General features: G+C 33.1%; 1 protein-coding gene across 3 annotated transcripts in view; it reads left to right on the top strand.

Annotated features, from left to right (window-relative positions):
• Positions 1–20,565, top strand: part of LOC130614599 (uncharacterized) — a 34,192-nt gene extending 13,627 nt beyond the window's left edge. For all 3 annotated transcript variants that reach the window (XM_057436034.1, XM_057436035.1, XM_057436036.1), the window contains 3 exons: positions 8,026–8,844; positions 8,977–10,082; positions 18,238–20,565. In XM_057436034.1, coding sequence (XP_057292017.1) covers positions 8,047–8,844; positions 8,977–10,082; positions 18,238–18,823 — 2,490 coding nt within the window. In that variant the 5' untranslated portion in view covers positions 8,026–8,046 and the 3' untranslated portion in view covers positions 18,824–20,565. The remainder of the gene's footprint in view (positions 1–8,025; positions 8,845–8,976; positions 10,083–18,237) is intronic.
• The last annotated feature ends 2,541 nt before the right edge of the window (positions 20,566–23,106 follow it).

The raw sequence follows: 23,106 nt of genomic DNA, 5'->3' as shown, positions 1-23,106 counted from the left end.
ACATAGAATCAAAAATTTTAGGCACAAAAATGCAGCATTTGATGGACAATCAGAAAAAAATTGCATGTTGCAGTATAATCTAATACTTCAAAATTATATATAAACAAAAATGCAGCATTTGGTGGACAATGGATAATAGATTGTGGCGTTATAAGACAATTTTAAAAATTATAGGCACAAAAATGCAGCATTTGGTGGACAATCAGACAAAAATTGCATGTTGCGGTATAATCTAATACTCCAAAATTTATGTAAACAAAAATGCAGCATTTAGTGGACACTAAGTGAATAGTGTATTTTGACGGGATATTTATTTGATATTTAAAACATCTATATATACAAAAATTGAGCATTTGGTGGTCAATAAGTGAAATAATGCGCTTTTATTGCACAATATCAAATATTATAGGCTGAAAAATGGAGCATTTGGTAGACAATCAGAGGAAAATTACATTTTGCTGTACTATCTAATAACTTAAAATTTATATCAACAAAAATGCAGCATTTGGTGGACACTAAGTGAAATAGTGTATTTTGACGGGATTTTTTGATATTTAAAACATCTATATATACAAAAATTGAGCATTTGGTGGTCAATAAGTGAAATAATGCGCTTTTATTGCACAATATCAAATATTATAGGCTAAAAAATGCAGCATTTGGTGGACAATCAGACAAAAATTGCATGCTGCTGTATAATCTAATACTTACAACTGTCATTGTTACGACTAAATTGAAAACGCGTGCAGTTCACCACAAGTTATAACTTTTATTGGAAACCAAGCTATATTTAATTATCAATGACACTTAAAATATTAATGCAACGCATTATCAATGTAACATATCTATGCATATGAAATATACTTACAATAAGCAAAGAGTTAATCGTCCAACTTCAAAGTTTCGAATTATTTGATTAAGTAGCTATCCAGTTAGTGCCAAGTTTTACTTTGGAAAATTATCTGTTGAATCGGAAGGTTATGTTTAATATAAATAGAACTATTCGTTAGCCTGTGGAAGAACCCACGGGTGCGCCGGTCTGAGCCTGTGCTCAGATTTTCACCTATCATGAGATTGCTGTTTTATGACCCTTTTATGTGACACAAACAGAATGCAACTATTATTATATAGCTTTACTTATGAATAAATAAAAGTTTACAATGAGTTTAAATTTGCATTTTCCTTATAAATAGAGCTAGTCTGCTTCGTTTTTTGCTCGCCTGTAACGGCCAATTTGCTTCTTCTTGACGGGGATTGCTGTTGTTGCAAGTAACGCGCATTGTTTAGTGAAACAAATTTGTGAACATTTTCTGGAAAACTAGTGGAGTCCTAAAATTTATCTTTGACTTACTGTTATTCACGTGGCAACGTTTTCTTTGTCAATTAAAATTTGAGACATGTATTTTTTGGAAACTTCAAAGGAAAAAGAACATTTTCACTTTGGTTGTCACAGACAGATAAACATTTTTTTTACCTTTGTACTTTCTTTCGAATTTCAGCAATTTTGAGAAAACCTTCTCTTTTGTAAGTCCGAATTTTGGTCTAGTTCGGTATTTTCAGTCATAACTTGGAAGAAAGAAAACAGACAAACGTTGTGTATTAATAAAATACCTTTTTGCATTAAATACACGCATTTCAAGTCATTAGAATATTGAATGTGTTATGTAAGAAACTTTCGCGGAAATGGAAATCAAAATAAGGCAACTGCAAATGTGTCCCCTGAGCGTATAGAGGACCTTCCATCTAGTGTGAATAATAAATTCATCATGTGTTAGTTTGTGTTTGACCTCGTATCTCCGAAAGAAGTCAAAACATTTTATTAAAATATAAATTTTCTCATCACATGTCCACGCTTTTTTGAAAACGTTGCCTTTAAAATGGCGGAATTGCTAATGTAATGCAAGTTACGACTACGCAGACGGAAGATATGCCTAATAGGTGCGAAAGAAAAACACCTTCATCTTTTTCACTTTCTCGAATTAAAAAATCGGAGAAGAAATTATAACTATTTTTTTAGATCCACCAATATCAACAGTAGATGTTTAATAATAACAACAACGCGGTACGTAAGAGATACAAAATGAGTACTATTTTTGTGCAATAATTCTATATATTCTTATTCCTGGATTACATTTCAAGAGGAATTTCGTTTTAAAAATCATTGTAAAGGAATTCGTATCCTGGAATGTCCTCATTTCATGGCAAAATTTAGACTCGGGTTGTTTCAGTAGAAGCAATATTTAAAGATTGAGGCTTTTTTTATTTTGGTTAATTTGACATCTGAGGCTCGTGTCTTTATAAAAAAGTGTGTATTCCGTGTAGTTTCTCATCATCGTAAATTCTTGTCATCGTATCAATTATTTTGCGTTATTCTCTCCTCTAGGCCTCGTGGTCTTTGAAAGAATAGCACTGGACACGAGAAGGCAATCACTACTTTAAGCCGCAATGTTGCTTCATCCCTGGACCTACATCACATTTAAGTGTTCAATTATGACTTTCCTGAGAGGCCGCTCACACGTTAAATTTCATCCCAGGATGAGTTTCGTACGCGGATGAGTTCATCTCTGTGTCTACTGAAAGTCCTCACAATGTTTACATGTTTAAATCGGAATAAAATTTTATCCCAAGATGAGATCATCACGTTAAATTTCATCCCTATCCTAAGGACAGGGTAAAATCGTGTCTCGGGATGAGATTAAGAAAAAAAACAAGTGAAAACACAATAATTCTTTTCACAATGTTCACATGTTTAAAGCAGAATAAAATTTTATTCCGGGATGAGATCATCACGTTAAATTTCATCCCTATCCTAAAGACAGGGTAAAATCGTGTCTCGGGATGAGATTAAGAAAAAAAATAAGTGTACACACAATAATTCTTTTCATTCCGGGATGAGAATGCTGAATGTACACTTTTCACACTTTTTGAACATCATTTTAAATATAAGAACTATAAAATGAATCCGATCATTCTTTTTGTGGCAATCGACGCAAAGAAGTAAAGAAAGCATTTGAAAAAAATTATGAAGAGGTTGGTTGTAACTTTCTTCGTTAATTTATATATGAAATAACGAAATTCCATCCTAAATTTATACGAGTTCAAATATTATTCCAGCATTAATTATGGTTCTCATGTGTTTGTACGAGAAAGTGTTTTAAAAATGCACGCCATTTTAATGTTATGCCTGCTGTATGCTAAAATGATGGTGTCTGTTTAAATTGGTAATTATTGATTTTTTATAGGAAATGTTAAAAAAAAATAAAGAGTGTACTGATTGATAGCGACGCAAAGGAAAATGAAGTGGAGGAAACTTTGCCGATTGAAAATAGTGAGGATTACACGGCCAACGGCGAGCCACCAACCTCAATCTTGCTCGTCGACATCTAGTCAATGCTTTGTTTCTACCAAACAGCTTCCCTCAGAAGAATTACATTGTTTCTATATTACTCTGCTAGTTGTATTAATAATACTATATGCAACTGTAACAGAAGGGATGTTATAGTTAAAATTGTTGATATATTTGTGATCAACAATATTACACTACTTCTCTCAGACGCCATCGTTCTAGGTTTCTCGTTTGACCTTTCTACTCACAAATTAAAAAATATCACTTCAAATTATCATACGCAAAATTAGCAAAATTAATGTTTCATCCCGGGATGTGATTACTCATCCCGAGATGAAAATATGCTGATTTCATCCCTCGTTGAGGCTCACGTGTAAACACTTTTCGTTTCACGCCGGGACGAGTTCCATCCCGGGAAGAGATTTTGTCCTGTATGCGTATAAACGTGGTCTAAGTTTCCTGACAAAGACAATGTAATGTTTTATTGGTTAATCTGAGCTTACAAAATTATCGTTATCATCGTGCGTAACTTCTCACTGAAGATTATTATTGGGATGGTTTATCTAGCTTTCCAGATATAAAAGAAGACAACAGGCTCTGGGGTCGAGGTTAAAATTTGACAGCCTACAGTAGTGCAATTAGCTGATCTTAGATTATTTTTAACCGTAAAATGAAACAAATGAACAGGAAAACAAACAAATTTTACAAGGTTCTCATGTGGAGAAACTTGTAAAATTCGCAAATCAACTATTTATAAAAAATTTATTATTTGTTGTATCATGTGCAGCTGCCAAATGGAAGCGCCAAAAAGGAAAAGAAAAACGAACTTAAGAAAAATTGCAATATCGTGGACATTAAGATACTGTTTTGGGCCATTTAATAATTACTTCATGCTAGCGGGTAGATAGATCTTCCCGTTTTTTCATGACGTAGCGTGACGGTAAATAAGGGGTCGATAGGGAATAGTAATAATTAGTGTTTTAGTTTAGAATTCGAACGTTTGTAAACATGCATTTCAGTATAGTTTTGGCTTTGAACATACTGTTTATTCGGGAGTAAAAATGGCGACTTCATTTGCCTTCATTTTCCACAGCGTATAAAGGCAGATTTGCTTGTCAAAACAAACACGTTGTTATTGTAAAGTGTGTGTGGCAAAACATGAGAAAGGAATCGTTCCCTGAGCTGATATCTCAAGTCATTGCTCTAATTAAAACATGGAGGCATGAAAGAAATGCTGCTTAGCCTATAAAAGGCACTATTCTATCGCCTTGGAAACACTCTTCAAAGAAAAGTAAGCGAATTTCATTTGTATTCACAATGAATTAAATTAACAATCTTTCATAAGAATAATAATATTATTTGGACCTCTTTTCTTTGCTTTTTTAGGTGCAGCGGATTTATCAAAAACTCCGGTTACGGCTCCCACCTCTTCTCCCGCCTCTAAAGTTAAGGAAACTTTCACAATTGATGAGGGAGAGAGTTATAGGTTGGCAGAAAAAACTTCGTCCGAACAAAACAAAAAAAGCTGAACAATCAAATTAACATAGAAAATGAGATGTTGGTTGTATTGTATCAGAAGAGAGAACTCAATCAGTTGACCAAAAATGCTTAAAGTGGAACAAAAACACGTAAAGGAAACCTTGACAGCTTGAAGAAGAAGCTGGGAGAACTAAAGTTAAACCGACAACGCCAAAAAAGTACTAAAATGAACGGAAACGCAAAATTGATGCATTAGATGAAGTAACAAGGACAAAATCACAAGCCGTGTTTGCGGACACTGCCATTTATATTTTAAAAGTATCAAATCGAAACTATTTATTATACCGCCGAACAAAAGAATCGCGTGCAGTTGCCAAAGCTTTGAAAAGTGCGACCCCAAAGAGTTGCAGCCCGCCGGCAAAGAGAATTGCTATATGCATAGCGTTTCAGGAGCTTGAAAGAAGTGAGGACTCAACCGAGCGTGACGTCACGTAAAAGGGGTCTTACATGAAAACGTGATGGAGCGTGACAAATAGGGAAGGGTGGTTCTAAAACCACCGTGACTTAATTTAAAGGATAAATTGTAGTTTATTTATATAGATAGTTTTACTTCATCTTTGCCTTCCTACTATCAAGTATTCGTAGTTTGTTCTTATAAGCATTAATTTCCGCATGTAGTTTCCGGCAAATCCCCTTTTCAAATGCTATTCTGGATCCCAGTAAAAATTATTCCCTAAACATTTTATGAGAATATCCCTGTTACACAACAGTCACATTTCATTGTAAAAATATGTTATTCTTCTCAACAGAGTTATGGTATAATCTTATTCTTGACACGATTTTAGGTATATGTAGCTATATTTTTATTTTTCTTGCTCATGGTTACATATCTATTTTTATCCTGACAAAGCTGTGATCATTTCGATTTGTAAACTCGTCGATGGGTTTACTTCTAAATTTTCGGTTTGTATTAAGTTGAACAACCTTTTTAAGGTCATTGCTCACAATGACGAACTCAAATATTGAAATTATCAAAAAGATAATTTTTTCATTCCGGTGAATTTTATCCGTGAAAATAAAGTCCCTTAAAAATTGGCCCCGCAAAAACTTACCGTTTAGATTTTTGACAATAAAGTACCGCATTTTCTTTACTGATTGTAGCTTCTTTCTAATTACCGGACAATACAAAAGCCGGGCGCTTTTTTAACGGATAGACTTGGTTACGCCAGCGAAACTCTGGTCAACGTCTCAAAGAAAATTTTGTAAAAGAGCACACTATTATCCGTCCATTTCATTCACCAAATGGACTTCTTCAAGTTTGTTTTTATTTAGCGGACACATTTTTTAAATCTATTTTTAATATACCCAACTAATTTTTAATCTATCTAATCAATGGAACTAAAGATGAAATTTCAATTCATTTCAACACAAGCATGAAGTTATTTCACAGCTACTATACCAAATACCTTAGTTTGTAGCTTATGTCCCTCATCGTGGCCTACCCTTTTATTCACTTTAAAATGAGGTTTGAGGTAGAGTTGGGAACTTAATGATTTAATAAAAAAATGTCCTGAAAATAATATACTTTCTAAAACGAGGATACCTCTAATTAGTGGAACTTTTGCACCAGTGATCTTTGCTAATCTTAGGGATTACTATGAAGTTTTACAATCTTTTGGCGCTGATTCCACAAGCTTAATTCGGCTGATGGCTTACAAACACAAAGAAAAACATTTTAACATTTTCATTTTATTTTGAAATAGTGAAATATTTTCCACTAAGAACATTATTACGATAAAGGTTCAACCAAGGGTACTTTATCAGGAACAAAAAAGTTGGAAAAACATTAGTCGGCAAAAATAAAAATTCACTTTTTGCCGACTAAATTTTTTAATTTAGTCAGTTTTTGCCGAGTAAGTTTTTGAATTTAGTCACTAATAAAGAATAATTGCATATTCCTCTTGTTATTGCTACAATACAAAATAATGAGACATTTGTATTCTATTACTTATACCAGCAAAATTGAAATTTCTTTTTGCTCCAAAAGTTAAAAAAAGTAACTCCACAAGCAAACACAAAAAAACACGCTGTAATTCCTCATGTTTCAATTTTTTTAAAATGGTATTAACATGCTTCTTCAGATTACAATTCTTTCTTAGTAACAAAAAATGCTAAAAATGGCTTAAAGGTGTTCAAATGTGATTTTATTATGATAATTTGATTCATATTCACACGATAAGGCTGAAAGGTGAAGCAGTTAGTTATGTTTGCTCGAGAATTTTGAGAACTCAAAAAAAATGTATTTTTCTGGATGGATAAGTAAAAGAGCCGGTGAATTATCATGGAATTCCTTAATATTCATCTTTAGACTGACCCCTTTCCACGCCTCTTTTCATTAGCTACAAGAATAAACTTGCTCTCTAAAGTAAAACACAAACACAATTTTAAAAATAACAAAAATTTCTTACTATAGAAGAATGTTATTATTAGCAAGAAACATCATAAAAGAACATGTTTGGACTAAAATAAATGTACAAAAACGTATCAAACTTGAATTACGCATATTTGTTATAAGTTCCCTGTGTTTCAATTTAGGGAGCTTTCTAAAAAAATAGATGAATTTACAAAAACATAAATAAAAAAAAGTTAGTTAATTAATTAATTAATTAAATAGTAACCTTGCAACGGTTTTAAAATTTTGACAGTAAAACACCTGAATCTTGTTAAGTTAAATGAGGTAGTCGACAAAATGCAAAAAGTGCTGACATGTGCAATAAAAAGCCTGGTTGACATAAAAAGTCTGTTTTTTAAATTTGACACAACTTATGCAAAATATATACATTTACTACTATAGAGGCATTTGGTAGACATGTCTACCAAATGATGCTATAAGTGATAATATATATGGTCGTGTCTACCAAATGAGCCTCTTAGGAAAGGCAACGTTATTTGGTGGACATGACAATGTATTTTTTAATCTCGGTAAGACCTTTACGTACCCCATGCAAAATGAAAGTTTTTGAGGTGATGCGCGAAATTATTTACTTATAAGTGACGTAAATTTTTAGAAATATGTATTGTCTACCAAATGCTTCATTTTTGGACTTTGCGACCAAATGATGCTATTAGTAGTATATATATATATATATATATATATATATATATATATATATACTTTTTTACTATTTTTGCAATTTTAGACTTGATTTGCTGAAGGGACAATGGAATCCCAATTTGAATTCGAGAAAACTGATTATGACAATAAAAGTGAAACAAGACAACAAAATATAGAAATTCCCAATTACGAATTATTACTAGCTGGCTTTGTTGGCATTGGTATCGCTATTGGTTTTACCCCACTCCTGATGCCGTATATATCCACTACTATCCTGTCCATCATAGTTACAATGTTTGGAATAGTAGGGTTTTTCTACCAATACATAAAGAAAACGGAAAAGCGACAAAAAGAAAGAGAAAGAATTATGCAGAAAAGGTTGCAGCAAGAAAAGGAAGACAGGGAATTGGCGGAAAAAGAGAGAATACAGAAAGATGAGAATGCCGCTATAGACAGAAAACAAAAACTTGAAAAGGATCTGAAAGATTGTTTTGACGAAGTTCACGATAATCTGTCTATATGCTGTAAAGACATTGAAAAAGCAAAATCAAATTCTTCAGAATTTTTAGATGTTGGCCAAATGCGTTTAAAGTTGGATTTAATCAAGAAGGATATAGATAGGGCATTATCAAACTTTTCTTTTGCGTACAGAGAAAACAGGAAAGTCCTCTCAGAATCGTTAGATGTACTTAAGCAGTTGAACATCATCACTAGCTTTCATAAAGAAGCTGAATGCAAGAAAGAGGAGTTGAAGGTATTTAAGGAAAGATTAGAAGAGATAAAGACAAATTATGGCACAACACCATTTGGTCGACTGGCAAGGTCAATAAAGAAAGATGCCGTTCTGCTTGAAAAAAAGAATAATGTTGAAATATACAAATTGCCAGTGATATTGATCGAAAAGGTAAATAATTTTAGTTCGTTCGCTTTATACAAAAACATGCTACTCATACCTCAAGTGTTAGATCTTAATGTAACTTTTTAATTTGAAATGTATCTTTGCTTTCTTGATTGTCCGACAAAGCTCTCTTTCTAGGATTCGAAAAACAAGCTCAGACTTTTTGAGCTAGGTCTGGAGAGGTCTGTCAAGCCAATGAAATATGTAATGATGGCGGGTATGACAGGTGCTGGAAAAAGTCTTCTAATCAACAACATAATCAATTATGTGTATGGGGTGACATACAGGGATAACTTTCGCTTCCAGTTGATAGTTGAGGAAGAAGAATTACAGGAACGCGGAAACGCCTCAAGAAGCAAAGCAGAAAGCATGACAAGTTGGGTTAGTAGTTTTGTTCTACATTACCAAGATGGATTTCGCATTAATTATAGCTTTACAATCATTGACACACCTGGCTTTGGTGACACACGTGGCATAAACTATGATGAAATGATAATCGACCAACTGCGTCAATTTTTTGATAGTGAAAAGGTATGTCCGGTGAAAGAACTTTCTTGCATTGGGCTGGTCATACAAGCTAGTCAAGCAAGGATCACAGAAGAGCAAAAATACATATTTGATCAAGTTTTAAACATCTTTGGTAAAGATATGACAGAAAATATATTTTTGTTGTTTACATTTGCTGATGCTCAACCACCTCCTGCACTGGAAGTTGTAAAGGACAACAAAATTCCATTTAACGAGAATGCGACTTTCAAGTTCAATAATTCGGCGTTGCATGCTTCCAATAATGATGTAGCTAGCGATCACTCTTGGGTTTTTGGTTATGACAGTCTAAAGAAGTTTTTTAACTACCTTAATATGGTCACTTCGACAAGCTTAAACCTTACCAAAGAAGTTCTTAAAGAACGAGATGGTTTGAAATCGTTGTTGGAATCCTTACAAAACCAAATCGACAGAGGTATGGACATGCTTCAGAGTATTGAGAATATGACTAATGATATTCTTACACTTAAAGGAACCATGAAAGCAAACAAGGATTACAAAATCAAATCAAAACGCTACCCGCAAACAACAGAAGTGGTAAACCACCATATTACAAACTGTAAAGCTTGTATGTTTACCTGCCACAATCCATGTCACATTCCCAAGGATAAGAAAAAGAAATGTTCATCAATGAGAGACGGGAAGTGCGTTGTTTGTCCTGGAAAATGTCCTTGGGATAGCCACTCAAATGGACACAGGTTAGATTTATCATGTTTTTTTTCCTATAACATCAATTGTTAACTTGATGCATCATTTTAGAGAATTGCAAACATGCAACAAGTTGCGCAACCCTACGCCTAGGTGAAAAAGCATCATTAATCGCTGATACATGTGGTATTACACTTCTTTGTAACAGTTCTACATGTTGAGCAATATGTAAAATAGAACCAATAATGGTCCCTACTATTCTTTGATTATTTTCGGGCCGTTGCAAAATAAACCCGCCACCATTACTAAAAAGTCTACAGCCACGTAGCTTAGCAGGAACTTGTTGGTAGGAACTTGTTAGAAGCAATTTTTGTAGTCGAATCCATTCTTTGGTTGATTTGCATACAAAAAATACTAGGTGTCATTTTTTTCATATTTGGGTGTTGTGATAGCTAGCTAGGTGGCTGTAGAATGATCCTTAAATATCTTCATGGCGTATTATAATAATGCATTAATTTTAATCACTTAATTTATTTTTTTAATTAAGGTTAGTAAATTAAAATAATTCAATTATTTAAGGAAATAAATTAATTTCCTGACTAAATTTTAATCAATAATAAGATTTTCGATAAACAACCGCCTGGTTTTTAAAAATCGCGGAAAGGTCAAAGGGATATAGGTAGCCATTTTGCATGACAGACGGACAGACGTATACGGGTATTATAATATAGATATACAGCCATATTAAAAGAATCAACTATCTATGAGATGTTACACTTTTTTATTTATGGGGGAAAACTAGTCGATAGGCCTACTAAAAAAATCGTGTTGGAGATAAGCTATTTGTTATTTGTTAGTAGCTGTACTTCAAAAAGAGAGTAACAGTACCCAATAAAATTAACAATTATTTAAGTGAAAATTAACAATTAATAAAGTGAAATACACTCCCTGTTATGTATAAAAATCTTTATGTCAAAGCTTTTGGATTATCTAAGTCCAAAAATCTAAGTCCTTAAAATTTATAATTAATCATCAGATGTCCCAAGATTTTTATCAATTTTATCTTCTTTATCATCGTTGTTTTGACATTCAGTGCAATTACACATATCAGTACAAGCGAAACTGTTTTCTGACACCTATTATTGGAACAGCTTAACTTGCAAGAAAAACTACTAGGTTCAGTTTATGCCAATGGCGCTGTTAAATTATCAGTTAGAATTGGTACTAATGACAAATCTTTATTTTCCCAAAAATAATTCAGTAGTGGTGAAAGCTTTAAATTGAAAGATGTGATCTTCGCAGTACCATAGTATTATAATGGGTACGGAATAACTTGTACTTAAAAGCAGCAAACATCGGTGGCAATTCATCTGCTTCTTGTTGAAATTTAGAGAAGTAGTACTACCGTATTCAGACAAGGATCTTTCTGCCATTTTGGACCACCCTAAAAGGAAACAACAAGTTCTTCCAGTACTCCCAGTATCCCAAGACATGGCAACGCATCGCCAATGCTCGCCTTGAGAATGCATTCAATGTGTCATTGTCAGCTTTTTCGAAATGGTTCTACCAAGTTGTTTTTGATTTTTTACAAAATCTTCCAGTTTGGTCGCATCCAGTAAACGTAAGAAATGCCAAAAGTGAGTTACAATGCCTTGCACACCGACTGTCAAAACATGCGTTAATATCGAAGTCTCTGCAGTTTAGTCCTTTTCCAGTCCGAAACTTTAGCGCCTAAATTCGAAAATCTGTTTTCATTGCATCCTTTATGGATTTTTTTACTTTACTTTAAAAAACAAGTTTGCACATACTACAACATATATAAAAACTAAACATACCTGTCGCAAATTCTGTGAATAGTGTATAAGTAGTAGAAATACATCAATATCTGATGAGTAGACTACACACTCTGTGAACGAACAAGCTTGAGCAATGTCACGAGCTTAACGCACGAGTAACGTATCAGCTTCTTCGTGGTCATACTGCATCATATCATCTGGGTATATATGTTACATCCACTTGTTAAATCGTATGTGACCATGCATTTACTGTGTTCTCTCCTTAAATAATCGATAACGTGTCTCAGCAAGTATTTTGTTGAAATCTTGTTTGGTGTCAATGTGTGATTGCATTCGTAGATGAACTAAAAACTTGTCGCTATATCATAATCCAATAATTAAGATGATACTGAAAATTATCTACTATAGTTTCACCTGCATTTGGAGAAGAATTGAGGCTTATAAACACTTTGGTCTGGTAGTTGTTTTTGTTCCAGTGATGGTTTTCCTTGTATGGATTCTAAATCATGTAGTCTTTCATACCGTGCTTTCAAACGAGAAATGTTTGTTTAAGTGCCTTACTTTTGAAAATTTTTAGTATTAAGTTTTAGTTTTAGTTTTTATACATTTTTTACTAGTTTTTATATTATCTATCAATTAAGAAAAAAACAAGTTCCAACTTTGATATTTTACGGAGGAAAAAAGTGATAAGGCCAACCAGGGCCGCACCTAAATATAAAAAATAGCACCTACTATCTTTTGTATTCGAATCAACCTAAGAATAGATTCCAATCAAAAAATTGCTTTTAACAAGTCCCTGCACATTAAAAAAATAGTGACCCCTACTAAAAGTCTCGCTTTGTTGGACACAAAACGTTACACCGTACTTCTAATATAGAACAAAAACCTGAACTTCATTTCACTCCTTCTCGGATCCGACAGAGCTTCCTGGGAAACATTTTTCGGAGAGACATGAAAGTAGGCCAGACAACTCAGTGTATCCAATTGATAATTCTTTTATAAATGTCCTCTAGTCTGGATTCTCATTACTGCGAATTTTCTTATCGCTCTGAATTTTTGGAACCATTGAACTTTTTCCACACTGGTGGCAATTTTAGAGCGATACTTTTTTTGATCCTATCGCCCAATTTCAGTGGGATAGTCAGAGCGACAATTATCAAATAGTTTAGATATTTATCGCTCCGAGTTTTCGCATAAAAGGGCACCTTCAAAGAAATACCGAATCTCCTTTACAAAAAATTGAATAGATTCTATTGAAATGTAACTTAGCACATGTTCATACGTGTATAAGCTTAAGAAATACGCCAGCGTAGCCTGATCGTTGCATGTTTCCTTCGTCGCCATGTCGAGGCAGCGAAGGAGTTGGACTGGCTATTAGCAAAAATCGACTTCGTGATTGGTCTATTACACGTGGAGCTAAAACAAAACCGGTAAAAATCGGGTTCTGCGATGATTTCGAAATAAAGCTGAGCTTAACCATTAGGCCACCCCGTTTTTCCGGTTTTATCTGATCATTATTGATGTGGCGTCGACTTGGTTTTCACCTTTATTACCTGTGACAAGAAGAAAGTAAACCTGCAAATAGATTTTTTGCATTGAGGCCAGCTGTTGCAAGATAACGACACCTAGCATATCTTTTAGTTTGTTTCTCAACATAGATTAACATTGTTAAACATCCGTTAAGTAAAAGCTTTTTTCAGAGTTTTCTTAACACAATGGAAATCAATTCTGGAAGATATAAAGTGATTTGAGGTTCAGGTGGCAATAAGTGCACAATAGAATAACAACGAATACATCTCTATATTGATAGCCGTATTTTTTATGTCTTTCCTCAATAAAATCGTCGTGTCACACAAATTTTTTATGTCTGCATAAAATACCAAGTGCGATATAATTTTACTGACTTTGTTTTAATCGCTTTCGTGTAGTAAACTGTCATGACGGCCGAGTTTTTGACTTTTTTGTCTTATTTTTGTCTTATGTATTATTAGTTTTATGTATGTTTTCACATATAAGGTATATGTATTGTCACGTTTCTTAGCTAAATACAAATCTTAAACCACCAATCTTAAGATTTTGACTACCAACGTAGATTTGAAGGGGGCATCCTAAAGTCAGCTAGTTAAAGCTGAACTTATTTATTGCTTATGTTTTTTATCCAATTTGGTATAAGAGCTTTTTATCCTAGCCAACATTATTTAGGGTGTCTAGCTAACTCTTTAGGTAACTATTACCTCTGGCTAAAAGGTAAAAGTAGCCAAATGCAGATTGACTACAACAAAATTAGTCTCTTGTCGCAAACACTACAACTTAAGGGCTGTAATTAATCGCTCTGGAAATTTGGACAACGGTCATTACACTGCCGTCGCTTATAACGAGTCCATAGTAAGTGGTTTCATTGCAACGAAATAGCAGTGGTCCGTTGCAAAAAGATCTGCTAAATGTACAATCTTACACCTTTCTCTTCAAGAGCTTAGGTAAAGTGCAGCCATCAACGCCATAAATTACAGTTTATGTCAGCAAGGGGGTTGGACTATTTTAATTGCTCGTTTTTTATGAAGCACTTGACTACCTTCGTGTCTCAGTCTCAACCATAAGAAAGTCGCTTTTAAAAAACTTAGACAATTTGGTGAAGGATAAACTGGCTGATCAGACGATTGATTTTAAGTTTAATCACTGGTATTCTGCTATACTAGATCTTATTGATTCGAAACTATACAAACCTAAACCTACTAAACCTATTAGAAAGTCTAGCACTAATTTACGCCATATTTTCTTTCATAGTAAAACTATTGGAAGAATTAATCTTCCACCTATTTTAAACGATCCAACCATTCAAAATTGTATTCCTTCCCAAGCAGCTAAATTCGATACTCCAGCCATTGTTTACAAACTCGCCATAACAATAAGTTCCAAAATGTTCAATTTTAATAAATTTGTCCATAACTTAGATCTTCATGCCTTTAAGGTGGCAGTAACCTTTTTAAAAATCGGAATTTTTTTTTACATAATTAGTTACGAATGGTTATTTTCAGACTATATATCCATACTTTTTCTGTTATAACACACTTGTCACGATTTTATGGCTAAAATACTATTACCTTTCACCAAAAATAATCAGCCTCAACAATTTCTCTTTAAAATAAAATTCATGAATAATTAATTAATTAGTTCTACCGAATATAGTTTAAGTGTACATGCTTGCGAAATTGTACAGAAAGAAATGACGTAATTATTAAAGAGAAACGTTAATAACAACAAAGATGGCGCATTATGTAGAAATTTAAGACGATCTTCACTATGCTACACTGCACGAGCTTTAACTTTCGATAGCATTTTCGTTTTACTTTAAAATTTTCAGACATGCTTGATGAATCATGCAGCCATGATACGGTGTGCGGAAATCTTTTTATTTGGAATATCTTTCTTTTAACAACGTTCGATGCATCAGGGGATGCTAACAAAGAATCTTTTGAAAAAAACAAAGGGCTATTGTTAAAAAAATAAGAATGGACAAAAAAAATCCGCACGCCGTTCTAGGTACATTTAAAAACAGAAACTGATAAAAAATAACGAGATTGTAAAAAGTTGGAGCTCGTAGAAGCCGATTTTTTTCTTGTTTTTGATACATTTTTAAAAAGAGATTTGTGCTGACTCAGCAATTTTTGTGTTTTAAGTTAAAATCATTTTATTAATAGTAAAAAATGATATAAATAAATCACTGAGTAAATAATTCAGCTATTTGGACAGCTAAAAAGGGTTACTGTCACCTTAAAACGACCCATCAAATTTACCTTGTCATTATAACCAATCTCCATACTTGATAAACACCATGGTCATGTCATGACTGGAGACCTAACGCTAATAAAAACAGTAATTTGCGACAACTAATTAAAAAAGGGCCTAAGTACAGGGAACCCAGCTTTAAGGACTGGGATGAAGCTAAAGATGTATACAGGAGGGAATAAAGGATTGTTTATCAAGCTGGTGTTCAAAAAGAATGGCAGAAACAAAGTCATTTTTAATGAATGGGTAAATAATGTTATGACATTAGTCGAAAGTAAAATCCAACAATTTAAATGTACACACTGCTTCTGAGATTCTTACGGATAAAAGTAGCACCAAAGCCTTAAAGGGTTAACATGATAAGTATATAGTAACACCTATTGATAAAGCAACTGGCGATGTAGCAATAATTTGTAAAAGGTTTTACGCCAATGTTTTCTTAAACGAACTTGGTTTGACACATAACGGGGGAACTGTGACGTATCTGAAGTCTGTATTAATTCCCAGATAACTGCGGGATAACTTTAAGTTAAAGGTTAATGAAGAAAATGAATGTCTTTCTCAGACTTACTAGTTGCCAAAAATGCATAAAACACCAACTTAATTTAGGTTCATTATCGGCGCACCTAAATGTTCTACCAAGCCTTTATCTCAATCCATACCTTCTGTTCTAAGCTCTTCTACTCTCAAATAACCATCATAAATCTCATTTTTATTAGGGTGTTAAATCCTTTTGGGTTATACAGAACAATGAACCGGTTATTAAAAATATTGAAAAGTTAAATTCTAGATCGCGTGGCAAATGCATGTCTACATTTGATTTTTCAATGCTGTATACTATGATTCATCATAAAAAGTTACTTTCCGTTCTCAATGAACTAGTCGATTTCTGTTTTTAAGGAGATACGAAAAAATATTTTACAGTTAATAAGTGTGGACCTAAATATCTAACTAAGTATCTAATCCTGCCAAAAACGATGTTGTATTTGATAAGGATAAAGTAAAAGAAGGCTTAAAGTATGTCATGGATGATCGTTTCTCCACGTGTGACAATACCATGTTTCAACAGGTGATTGGCATTCCTATGGAATCAGATCCAGCGCCTTTAATGGAAAACCTATTATTGTTCTATTACGAAAGTCATCGGGTTAAAAATCTTAAGAAAAAAGATCTTCATTTAGCTAGAAAATTTGGTAATGTTTCCAGATTTATTGATGATTTGATTGTGATTAATGATGATGGTCTGTTCGGAAAACATTTCAAGGAAATTTATCCTAAAGAGCTAGAATTAAAAGGGAGCATGATGACGACCAAGCATCATTCTTAGATTTAGACATCATTCTATTCAACAGACAATTTTCGTTGAGTCTGTTTGATAAAAGAGGTGGATTTCCATTCTTAATTGTGCGAATGTCGTACACAAGCAATAACATACCATCAAGTATGTTTTGTTCGTCAATTGGAGCGGAAATCCTCAGAATCGACCGAGCTACTTCCAAAATAACTGACTTCGTTAATTCCACCCTGAACCTATTACAAGGGATGTTTCAGCAAGGTGCCAAGTTGGATAAGGTTCATAAAGTGCTTAACAAAATGTATGGTTGTCATGACATATTTCAAAGATTTGCACTTAAATCAGGTAGTGCAAGTCCACTGAAGATATAAATATTACACCCAGGTTTAAGTAAAAGAAAGAGAGGCTGAGTCACTGCTGATGCCCCTTACAGGGACCTTAGTTAAGGTGAACCCGCTCAGTTTCTAAGTATATCAGCTAGTTCAGTGAAAGAGTTCGAAACTGCTGATATACTATGTTGGATAGAAATGTGGGTGTTGATATAATTAAAGTGTTTTTAAATAAATAAAAAATAGTAAAATAGTAGAAGACCAAAACCTTAAGACTTAACTGATCCAGCACTTTGTAATTTTCCTTCTTCATATTTGAAATGCAGTTAGGTAGCTAGACATTTTATTACTTTCATGAAAACTTATAATACAAATAAAATTGCTGAGCCAGTTGCAACGTTGTTTCCTGTGTTTTTATTTAAGCCGATATTGCGATAAAGTACTACTCTCGGGTGCTTAATACAAGGGGGGATTGGGTGGAGGCTTATTAATATTCAGATTTTTTTCCCATTACGGTGTAGTTAGTTACATATAGGTGACATTTAAGATCATACTGGCATTAACCGGCATTTTAAAGGACAAATTGAAATTGAAATGGCTGTATGAGTGCATGGCGAATAATAAAAAAAACAAGAATAAAAAAAAATTATCACATCTTTCTTTTTATTCAAATTTGCTAAAACAGCCGCACTCAAAAATTATTCCGATCCAAACAGCTGACCCTTAGGCTAAGTTGATATCTAAGCCATCCAAGCAATTATTTTATCCGTTGAAAAATAAGAAGAATGAAAACTATTGAACTATGTAGCAACTACATGTAAGTACGTAATGAATAGTTTGGAAATAGTTCACGAGCAGTGCTGCTTTCTGAAACCCAACCAAAAATGGGCACTGGGTGCACCAGTTAACAAATGTTTTTGGCCCTAATTATTGTTTTTGGGATTACCCGCAATAAAGCAAAAATTACGTAGCATATTTTTATGTAGTTCTTTTTTCATAGAATTTACATTTACCGGGAGATCGAAGTTGAAAACACCGTTGAGGATATGATGAACAGATATCAAATTGCAATGACTGATAAAGATGGCAAGAAAAAGCTTTTGTTGGGAATGCTGGATGAATACCGTGTGTACAGACAGAACGTGTCTGACGACATTCACTCTGCTTCATGTGCAGCTAAATCTCTCGAAGAAATAGCGCTTCGTCAAAGCTTTTTGACGAATGTGACATACATTGAAAGGTTAATCAAATCAGAAGAAGCAAGCAGTCGACCAAACAAGAAAATACGACTTGAGCAGTTACATCACTTTAAAAATATGGCTGAAACCTTACAACACGCACGAGCAGATCCCACCTCTTTAACTGAGAATGTTAGCAATTACGAAGCCACTGTTGTCAACGCAATCAAGAACATCGATGATGAAATAAAGAATGGCGGCTCTTACTTTAAATCCAATCAAACTTCATCAAGAAGAAGTGAGAGGAAACGGAAATGTGTTAACTTGGTTGAAAAATCCACTTTGCAAAGTAAAGGAGGAATTTTAGGATATGTTGCAAAGTCCCTCAGTTCCTTACATCGTACTTGATAACAATTTTCAATTAGTAAACATAGTCGTCTGAAAGAAATTTGGTCACCGACTATTTATCGTAAAGACTGAAATACTACTTTTTATATAACAGTAAACTGAAATATTCAACGCAAGGCATTTTTTATGCACTAAAAATAGGAAAAAGGTTAAGTGGCAAAATTGTTGCTAGAAATTGTTAGCCCCTAAAAAAAGTTGATAAAAGACCTTCTCACTGGGCCAATATTTGTTTACTTTTCATGGACCTTTTTTACCAGTAAAGTATATGTTAATTTTATTTTAATAGTTATTGAAAATTTTTTTGTTGTTGATATTTTGATCGAGCAATAGAAAGGTTCTTACAAACATTTCAAGTGTAGAATTAGCATGTTTCTCTATTTGAGCTACAGTTTCAGAACTTATGCATTTCTATAATAAAGTACAAAAATTCTTGAAAAACATAAATTCAAAGTTTAATTTTGCGAAACTAATTTTGTGAATTGCAAAAATAATAAAAATTTCCAAAACGCGCATTCGCAAATAGCAATCTCGAATTTTTAAGCAATTCGCAAAGTTACCGCACTTAATTCCTGTGAAAATTTTAGTCTCCTGAAGTGATACAACCCAAGTCATTTTTGTATGCAATATAAGCAGGAATTAATTTTACGTTGTTGTAACGTTGTTTGTAGTTATGTGTGTAGTTATGTATGTGATTTTTTGTATTAAAACTTTACTAAATAAGTCATTTCAGTAAAGGGAGGATTTGCAACTTCCCATAAGGAAGATATTTACTGTTATGTATTTTATATTTTATGTGCCTTAAGATAAATTAGTTAAATTTTGTTTACTCACACACCAACTTAAATTCTAATTCTGCAAGCATCTACTAAATATATAGGAACAGCGACAGGGTTTCGGGCATTTTTTATAGTTTGCCAAAAGCTTTAGCTCGTCACATAAGGGTTTTTCTTTGAAAATGTTACCCATAATCAGCGCATGGCTGAATTACTGACATTTCACACCCGGACTCGTAAAAGTCCTAAGCTTTGTGAAAAGGATCATGCTGACGTTAATAAGAGTTAGCACAATTTCATAGACTGTATCTATCCTAATGGGGCTAATTTTCGCGGGCAAATGTTTCAGCCCCTTTCAAGGATTCAAGCTAAATTTGCGAAATTAACACCCCAAAATATTCTTATAAATAACATTTGCCAGAAAATAGTACACGAGAAATAAATGACGAAAAGTGAAAATTCATGATTTTGTGTCACAATGAGTAAAAGAGGTCATTTTACTGAGGTAGAAAAACTGTCGAACTGAATTGTAAAACCATAAGAAAATGATTATTTTGTACTTCTGTGAATGTGCATTGAGAAAAAAAAAATATTCAGAACTATTCTAGAACATTGACTCACAAAATGTATTATTTTTGGACCGGCGAAATTTAAGTACGAGCGAAAATCACTACCTTTATGGTAAACGAACTAGCTTAATTCCTATGTACCTGCAAACATTGGCAAGTGCACAAGCTTCATTAAAATGGCTTACATAATTCTTTTTGCAGACGAACTTTGAAATTTGTCGCTTTGTTTCCATATATTATTTGAAGAAGTGTAGTCTGTGTTTACCTTATTATTTTTCTGTTAAGAACAGGTCCCCGAAAGTCCTGTTTTCTCTGACTTGCTTAAGTTTATATAAACAAAAGCTTTTTATTTAAATGTGCTGTATGGGTTACTATTTTTATTATAAAATATGTTTTACTATTTGTGTGCTTTCATTTACCTAATCCACCCCTTAATTTGTGGGCAAAAAGGGTGTGAACCTTTATATCCTCATATCCCTTTAACCGTTTGTCAGAAGCAAATATACATTTTCTTGATCAGCATTTCAAGCTCTACACACGTAAACAAATTTGTAAAAACATTTTGTGCACACTCCTATATCTCCGTAACCGATGACTTTAACCGCGCAATCCTATGCATATATTTGCTCAGCGTTTTAAGCTCCACACAATACAAGTCACAGCGAATATAAATTTAAAAAAATATATTTCTTACTATATTAACATAATACTATATTAACATGAAATGACAGGTCTTTGTTATTTCTTTTTTGCCTAAATTGCCGAAATACGACTTTTTATTTTTTTTATTTTTTGCAGTATTAAATTAGGTGACGATATATTGAAAATTAAAAATTAAGGGCATCAAGGTAATGTATTTTATTACCAACTATATAAAATAACAATACTGTGTAGTCATGCTAGCTAAATATAAACTTAGCAATCAAATTGGAAATGTCTCTTATAGTAATACAGAGTGTGTTTGTCTGTTTGTGACAGGCAAAGTTGATGTCTTTATTTTCATTTGAAGTTTCCAAATTTTCTTTGAAGTAGCCGAAAATAGTATGTCCATTTTGCTAGCGGGTTTACTTTGTTTACGTCACGTAATGAAAACGACTCAACTTGATATGCTGGAATAATTTAACGGCTAACTTTCAACAAATGGTTACCCTCGACACAAAAAAAACAAACAAAAGAACGATCCCTTCATCTTGAAAAAAGTTCAAAAAGTAAAAAAAAAGTCCAAGTGAACAATCATAAGTAAAAAAGTAAAGTTGGAAGCCACGAGAAGTTACTTCGAAAGCGAGGAGTGGAGCTAAAAGCAGTAGAGTGAAGTTAAAAGTAGAAAGTGAAGGCTAAAGTTTAAAGTGGATTTGAATTCACAAATGTAAAAGCTTTAGTATTTTTAAACGTTCGCTTTTTATGTCGCTACGTGTTAATATTTATGTAGCACACTTTAAGTTGTTAAGCAGTCTAGCATTTTCAGGAAAAAGCCATTTAAAGGTCTCAAGTTCTTAAAGTTTTATATTTTACCTCGTTTTTTATATATTTGTTTACATTTGTTTGCATTATTAATGTGTCCCCTCGTGCATAACTAATGTAGTTACCCTAAAATTCAAAATGCTACATAAAGATGTTAGCTGGTAAACAAACAAAATTGCTGATTAAACGGAAAACTTTAGTTTGTTGAACTGACTGTTTGCGTTACTATTGTTTCTCTTTATATGTGTTTAAGCAAGCATAAATAGCTCGCTCTAACCTATAAGTTATGTTGTTACTCCTCTTTTTCAGCTATCTATAGCTACCTCAGTAGTCAAACTTCTTTTCCTTTTTGAGCACAAATTATGATTTACCAAGCTAGCTAAAAATATTTTAGACTTCTTAAACTTTTAGGATAGTGTGACGCATTTTTATGCCCAATAGTAAAATTTTTTCACACTTCCTGTAAACTTTACAATATAAAAGTGGAACAAATTATGTAGAATTTAATGTGTGTGTGTTAACTCTGAAACTCTGAAACTGTTTTTGTTTTTTATATTCTGTAATCTAATGGGCGAGGACTGAAATGACTGACTTTTCTATAACATGATGTGTTTCATAACCTTTTTGTGGAGAATTTATGGGTAATGGGAACATACAACTGACTTTGTTGAGAGAATGAAATGGTTTTTGTTGGTTTGGATTTGCTGCTCAAAAACCGATCTGTTTTACATTTTGTGTAAACTTTTGTGAGGACGGACCGTATACAGTGTTTCCAAAATAATGATTTTTGTTGATTTAGATTTTTTCCTTGCTCATTGCTTTTTTGACATTTAGGCTTAAAATTGTTGGTAAAGGGCAGTACGGATATACTAAAAAAAACAATTTGCTCTTAGTGTGCTCTTAACCAGTTAATTTTTACATTTGTGTATATTTGTGGGGGCAGGATGCTATGCAACCGAATAAATGATTTTTCTAGATTTAAATTTGATGTTTTCCAAACTATATATAGTTTTTTTTGTATAAGCCTTTGTAAAAGCCTTTAGGGAAAAACAATGTTTAAAATGCGTAAAGAACTTATTTTAAGTGGTTTGTGCTTGCACTTCAGATTATAATGTCGAAGGTTTTCAATGTAATCAGTCAATAGGATGTAAATATTTCAGATGTGTTATTTCTGATTTTATCATTGTTGCCGGTGTTGTAATTGTTGGTGTTGGTGTTGGTGTTGTTGTAGTCGGTGTTGTTCTATTAGCTAGATGTTACACCTTCCAAGCTGTTGTTATTTATATTTTCCTTTGATATTGCAAAAAAGTTATTTATGATATGTTAAATATTCTGACGTTATGGCGCGACGGTAATAACACTACTTTAACGTCAATATCTATATATTAATTTTTGTTTAAAAAATAAGAAAATATATTTAATTTTAAACTTTACAATTGACAACAAAATAACTAGCTAAACAGCAAAACAAAGTTCTCCA

The sequence above is a fragment of the Hydractinia symbiolongicarpus genome, chromosome 11 (assembly GCF_029227915.1).
Source record: "Hydractinia symbiolongicarpus strain clone_291-10 chromosome 11, HSymV2.1, whole genome shotgun sequence".
Lineage (NCBI taxonomy): Eukaryota > Metazoa > Cnidaria > Hydrozoa > Anthoathecata > Hydractiniidae > Hydractinia > Hydractinia symbiolongicarpus.
Note: the sequence above shows the minus strand (reverse complement) of the source record. Positions and strands in the feature narration are given on the sequence as shown.